Source organism: Salvia hispanica, chromosome 3, assembly GCF_029641045.1.
Source record: "Salvia hispanica isolate PSC_SH4W2 chromosome 3, Shi_PSC_v1, whole genome shotgun sequence".
NCBI classification, from domain to species: Eukaryota; Viridiplantae; Streptophyta; class Magnoliopsida; order Lamiales; family Lamiaceae; genus Salvia; species Salvia hispanica.
Window position 1 is genome coordinate 18,328,455 of NC_142694.1, and position 6,439 is coordinate 18,334,893.

At 38.5% G+C, this 6,439-nt stretch overlaps 1 protein-coding gene and 1 long non-coding RNA gene across 4 annotated transcripts; one reads left to right on the plus strand and one right to left on the minus strand.

The window, feature by feature from the left end:
* Nucleotides 1–1,699: 1,699 nt before the first annotated feature.
* On the plus strand, nt 1,700–6,041 carry LOC125216291 (homeobox-leucine zipper protein MERISTEM L1-like). Of its 3 annotated transcripts, none has more exons than XM_048117965.2 (12): nt 1,700–1,888; nt 2,503–2,766; nt 2,851–2,968; nt 3,059–3,247; nt 3,552–3,992; nt 4,079–4,180; nt 4,272–4,472; nt 4,546–4,720; nt 4,809–5,080; nt 5,173–5,268; nt 5,346–5,717; nt 5,803–6,041. In XM_048117965.2, the coding sequence occupies exons 2-11, from the start codon at nt 2,543–2,545 to the stop codon at nt 5,700–5,702; spliced, it is 2,175 nt and encodes a 724-aa protein (XP_047973922.1). In that variant the 5' UTR covers nt 1,700–1,888; nt 2,503–2,542; the 3' UTR covers nt 5,703–5,717; nt 5,803–6,041. The 3 variants fall into 3 exon arrangements, with proteins under 3 accessions (XP_047973922.1, XP_047973921.1, XP_088924667.1); XM_048117964.2 differs by having other exon boundaries at nt 1,701–2,196; XM_089068541.1 differs by lacking the exon at nt 1,700–1,888 and having other exon boundaries at nt 2,377–2,766.
* On the minus strand, nt 3,467–5,968 carry LOC148930308 (uncharacterized). The gene is made up of 3 exons (XR_016137147.1): nt 5,830–5,968; nt 4,797–5,694; nt 3,467–4,705 (listed from the first exon to the last, which is right to left on the minus strand). It is a non-coding gene; the product is annotated as an uncharacterized LOC148930308 (long non-coding RNA).
* Nucleotides 6,042–6,439: the final 398 nt, after the last annotated feature.

The following is a 6,439-nucleotide window of genomic DNA, read 5'->3' on the forward strand; positions in this document are numbered from 1 at the left end:
TCAACCAACATTTTTTAACATTTGTTAAAGATACCTTACTCAAGACTGAAAATCTAGCACCAAAAAATCAAACAATATTTTAAATAATTCACTTAAAAAATAGATGTAAAAGAAGGTGGAGGATAAGATATATTATAGTCTTATATTACTCCTTCACTTCGTATTCTCAGTTTCTCACCTATGTATAAACATGTTACATATAATACCACTACAAGTGTTTTTAAAAAAATAGTAGTATCAAATAATTAATGAGGATAGATAAAAAATGTTCTATGCAAAGAATGATCGACCCTCTTGAACGTCAAGATTTCGTTTCTAAAAATGTCTTAACCGTCTCATTAATCTTGCCTAGTAAAATCTTGACCTTTAATTAATTTGAGTTTAATATAGTATGAAATTTAGTTAGAAGTTTTATCATTTATTTTTTACCAGGACCTTAAATATGAAAACTATCAGTGTGAGATACAAAACTGTAATTAAGATAATTAGACTTGGAGAATTATGTGTTCCGATTGTTATTTTAGATATACATTAGTATTTATTATAAAGAATTTATTAAGGAACTTTGACTGAAAACTACTTGTAGAAAAAAAAGGACTCGAATTAGTCATACTGTATTTATAGATTGTATCAACCCAAACTCCTATGTTCACCTCTCAATTGCATTTCAATTTTTAAGTACTTGATTTTAATATTTGTAGATGGATATTCTATCTTATTTGTTGCAATTACTGGTATGTAACAATGTAAGTATGTTCACCTAAATATTAAAACCTATTTGGGTATCTACGACTATGATTTGTAGACGCCAAGTCTTACTAAAACGTCCAGCCCTATACTATATTCGGTTCATTGCATCATTCATACGTAAATGCTATCAATTTTTAAAATAAAATTAATTACATTCTTAATTTTCAAAGTAATGCATAAGTATTAAAAATATTCCATGGTATTCAACATACTTGTATGTGCTTAATTAGATCATCACATTCTCTGGGAAGCCTCTTTTCTGCCTAAATTAGTAAACTGATATATTACCTTAAAAAACCATTAATAATTCGTCATGTATTTATGTACAGATGAGAATCACTCAAATGGCCAGTTCCTATATTTTTAATAGCCACAACATGACCAGACTGAAATCTCTATACTAACATTCTAGAGTTTATAATGTATATATTGTGTGTGAATTACAATTTTCGGTTTAATGTATTCCCACGTGGTGGTAACCAAACTTTAATTTCCCCATGTTATGAACATTTACAAAACCTGTTACCATTAAGTGATACCTGGTCATTAATACATACATATATGTATCATTTACATACAATTTCAGTACAAATTATTAGTACTAATTCTTGTGATGTTGCTCTAAAATCAGAGAAAATCTGTGAATGAGAACTGAAAAAACTTAATAAACCTGGTTTATCAAAGCATAGATGTACACATATACTATTGTATGAAACCCTAGTGGCAAAAATTCAAGAAAAAAGAATGAAATATCTTGTTCACATTTTGTAAGAAAAAAAAAACTTATTGAGTAGGAGAAGAGAGAATTAAAGATAGTGGGATAAGAAGTCGGTTCACATCTCTCTCCTCAGCAATAAAAATTAAATTGTCTCTCAATATCTCTATCTATCTCTCAACCCGCCATTAATGCCTTGGCACCCTCTCTACACGCTCTGCAATAACTTTGGGCTGCCATTTCTTCTCCACTTGGTCCCCTTTCTTCTTCACCTCTCTCTCTCTCCCAACTATTCTTCTTAAATTCCATTCACAAGAAAGGTGCCACCATCAATCAAAAACCTTTAAACCATCTCATTTTCTTTCCACCCTTTAACCCTAGCTATACCACTTCTTGCTATCAAAATCAACATCTTCTAAAACAGTAAGTCAATCTCCTTAATTTTCCCATTTTCTAAATTTTTGTTATGTTAGAAACCCCAAAAAACGAGTAGTGACGAAAGTCAATGTTATCTCAATTGCCCAAACATAATTAACCAACCGTCACTTTGTTATCTGGAAACTGACAGATAAAATCCTACTAACAAAATGCAAAACCCCTTTTGACCTTATCTCACTATATATCTAGAGAGGGGAGAGATAGGAACAAAGCTCTATAGGGTTTTTTTCCTTGCTAAAGCTTTGAAGAACATGGTTGAAGATTAACCAACACATCTCTCATTTGTTGTTAAGGTTGGTAAATTAACTCTCTCTTCATCTTCTCACATTGTTCAAAAAGATCACTTTCCGAAGTAATGGAGTAGTATTTATTTATGCATCCATAATTCGAATTAATTCCCCTGTCAAATCATCACCATTTAAAACTCTCAAGAGGTCAACCATTTATTTTCCTAGTTGTATATGATTATAATTGCAAGCGTGCAAATTTATCCTCTGTAAAAAATATACCAAGATCTGCCATTATTAACAGCTTAGCTCATTTCTCCATCAATCTTTCAATCAAAATTCCATCCTTTTTAATTTCAATTATTTCCACAGTTGGCAAGGGTTTCAGTAAGCTTGGTTGATATAGCAAAAGATGTTTCAGCCAAATATGTTTGAGAGCCACCACCATTTACTTGAAATGGGGAATGGAACCCCGGAAAATGAGCTGGACCTTATCCGAGACGACGGCTACGAGAGCAAGTCCGGCACCGACAACATGGAGGCGGCCTCTGGTGACGACGAAGATCCCAACGAGCACCCCAACAAGAAGAAGCGCTATCACCGCCACACCCAGCTTCAGATCCAGGAAATGGAATCGTATGTATCTCTTACAAAAATTAGGTTATAATTTTTTTTTATGTGTCTAATTCTTGTGATTGTGTGTATGTGATATGTTGCTAGGTTTTTCAAGGAGTTCCCTCATCCAGATGATAAGCAGCGGAAGGAGCTCGGCCGTCGGCTAGGGTTAGAGCCATTGCAAGTTAAGTTTTGGTTTCAAAATAAGCGAACTCAAATGAAGGTAATGATCTTTATCATTTCTCTCTTTCTCTCTATCTCTATGTATGTTTTTGTGTGGCTGAAATGGTGTGGAGTTATTAACTAAACACAGTCACAACACGAGAGGCACGAGAACACGCATCTGAGGAACGAGAACGAGAAGCTGCGAGCGGAAAACATTAGGTACAAGGAGGCTCTTCGCAATGCAGCATGCCCGAGCTGTGGGGGGCCTGCCTCCGTTGGAGAGATGTCGTTCGACGAGCAGCACTTGAGGATCGAGAATGTGCGCTTGAGGGAGGAGGTGAGTTGATTGAAATTTGTACATTTCTCGTTGGATTTTGCAGTGAATTGTCATTTGTGTTTGTTAAAGAAATTAATGTTGAAATAAAGCTTTTGTACAATGTCCGCGGTTTAAGTTCATGGTGAGAATTGAATGTGTTCGCTCAAGGAATTAATGTTGAATGGTCCACACATTAATGTTAGAGCTTGTAATGTGTAAATGAATACTTAATTACTTGAATTAAATGTCAATCATCAACAGGAGTTGGTGGATTTGGCATTAATTTGATGATAATAATGTGTTTTATGTATGAATCTCTTCACAGATTGATAGGATTTCTGGGCTAGCTGCAAAGTATGTAGGAAAGCCAATGCAATCATACCCTCAGATTTCATCAGGAGCATCTCGTTCGGTTGATCTTGGCGTGAGCAGTTTTGGTGCAACGACGGGCTTTTCTGGGGAGATATTCGGAGCTTCTGATCTCCTGATCAGGTCGGTGTCTGGACCGTCCGAGGCTGACAAGCCGATGATCATCGAGCTAGCTGTTGCAGCCATGGAGGAACTCCTCAGAATGGCCCAAACTGGGGAGCCTTTATGGATTCCGAACAGCGATGGCATGGGACATGTGTTGAATGAAGACGAGTACGTGAGGATGTTCCCACGAGGCATTGGGCCGAAGCCGTTGGGATTGAAGTCTGAAGCCTCGAGAGAGTCGGCTGTGGTAATCATGAACCACATCAACTTGGTTGAGATCCTCATGGATACAGTAAGTAATATGATTTTTTTGAAATCTAAACCAGATAGATGATTGCATAATGTTTTTATGATCTAAGTCTGATATTATGTTTGCAGAACCAATGGTCGAGTGTGTTTTCGAATATTGTTTCTAGAGCAGTGACTCTGGAGATATTGTCCACTGGGGTTGCAGGGAACTACAATGGAGCTTTGCAAGTGGTATGATAATACAGGACTTGAGGCAAAATATTACTGAATAAAATGACATGAAAATGTTTCAAGAAATCTTATCTTTTTGTTCTGATTTCAGATGACTGCGGAGTTCCAAGTGCCATCTCCGTTGGTCCCAACTCGAGAGACTTACTTCGTGAGATATTGCAAGCAACACGGTGATGGAATTTGGGCAGTGGTGGATGTCTCTTTGGATAACTTAAGACCTGCAACCATATCAAAATGCAGGCGAAGGCCGTCTGGTTGTTTGATCCAAGAATTGCCCAATGGCTACTCAAAGGTACGTGCGATTCCTTCCATTTTACCCGATATCGATTTGAGCCTAACAAGCTTGCTTTCCTACTCTTTTCAAGGTGACATGGGTTGAACATGTAGAGGTTGACGATCGAGCAGTGCATAATATCTACAAACTGTTAGTGAATTCCGGCCTTGCCTTTGGAGCCCGAAGATGGGTGGCAATACTAGACCGGCAATGCGAGCGACTGGCTAGTGTGATGGCAAGTAACATTTCATCTGGAGATGTAGGAGGTATGTAATGAGTCCCTATATCAAAATTTCCATTTTTCTATTCTACATTTAAAATTATATAAACTAATTGTGTTACCATGTGATGCAGTGATATCTTCTCCAAAGGGGAGAAAGAGCATGTTGAAGCTTGCTGAGAGGATGGTGATGAGCTTCTGCACCGGTGTGGGTGCCTCGACTGCACACACGTGGACAACGCTCTCAGGGAGTGGAGCGGATGATGTGAGAGTGATGACTAGGAAGAGCATGGACGACCCGGGGAGACCTCCAGGTATTGTCCTCAGCGCTGCAACCTCGTTCTGGCTCCCTGTGCCCCCAAAACGAGTCTTCGAGTTCCTACGCAACGAGAATTCAAGAAATGAGGTATGATATCACTTCTTCAACTTCTCATCAAAGATAAAACTGTTGAAATATCCAATCACCTAAAACACATTGCCTTCTCCTTGCTTGAAAAGTGGGATATTCTCTCAAATGGTGGCCTTGTTCAAGAAATGGCTCACATTGCTAACGGCCGTGATCCAGGAAACTCCGTCTCTCTCCTTCGCGTCAACGTAAGATTTATCAACGTTGCTTGTTTTTCTCGTTTCCACGTTGCTCAAAGCGTTAACCATTGAAAATACGAATGCAGAGCGCCAACTCGAGCCAGAGCAACATGCTGATACTGCAGGAGAGCTGCAGCGACGCCACGGGATCCTACGTGATCTACGCTCCCGTGGACATCATAGCGATGAACCTCGTGTTGAGCGGCGGAGATCCCGACTACGTCGCCCTCCTGCCTTCGGGGTTTGCCATACTACCTGACGGTGGCGATCACCAAACCGGGGGAATCACTGAAGTCGGCTCGTTGCTAACCGTCGCCTTCCAGATATTGGTCGATTCCGTCCCCACCGCGAAGCTCTCTCTGGGCTCCGTCGCCACCGTCAACAGCCTCATCAAATGCACGGTTGAAAGGATCAAATCGGCTCTCCTAAATGACGCTGCGTGACCAAAAACGTTGCTGGTAAAGTTGTCATTTTTTTCAAGCATTTCATCGAACAGTTAATCTGCATCTTGAAAATTTCTAACAAACTTTTACCATTTTACAGAGATAAGGGAAGAAGTCAAGAACGCACCGCATATTGAATCCTTGCTGATTAATGAAGACGGCGAAATTTGCAGGATTTTTCATTCATCTGCAAGGGGGATTGGTTCGGGTATTGACTCCAACAATCAACAAGAAATCGAGCAAACAACGACTCATTTTCATATTGTTTTAGTCTTAACTCTATGATCTAAACATTTTGTTAGTTAGCACCTTCGGAGTTTAGTTTTCACTTTTCATTTAGTTTTTCTTTATGAACTCCTTTAGTAGAAGCATATGAAGATGTATCTTCGATAACGTTTTGGTTAATCTTATTTACCAAAAAAATTCAAACGGACCCCGCGGGTAACTGAACGGTCAGTTTCACCATAATACCAGATACCCGATACCCAACTCAGATATCAAACACAATTTGCATTGATTTGAGTGTCACGACTATAATTAGAGGCATTGATTTGAGTGTCACGACTATAATTAGAGGATGTAAATGAAAGTGTCCTAAAAAGCAAAAGATTAAGGTAATTTGTTCTTAATTTTGGAACGCTTTCTTTTGCGTCCTAAATTGTTGTTATTTTAAAATTGAAGATAAGAGAGAAAAGAGAATAAGTAGTAGCACGTATAAGATAGAGGAATCTAATTTT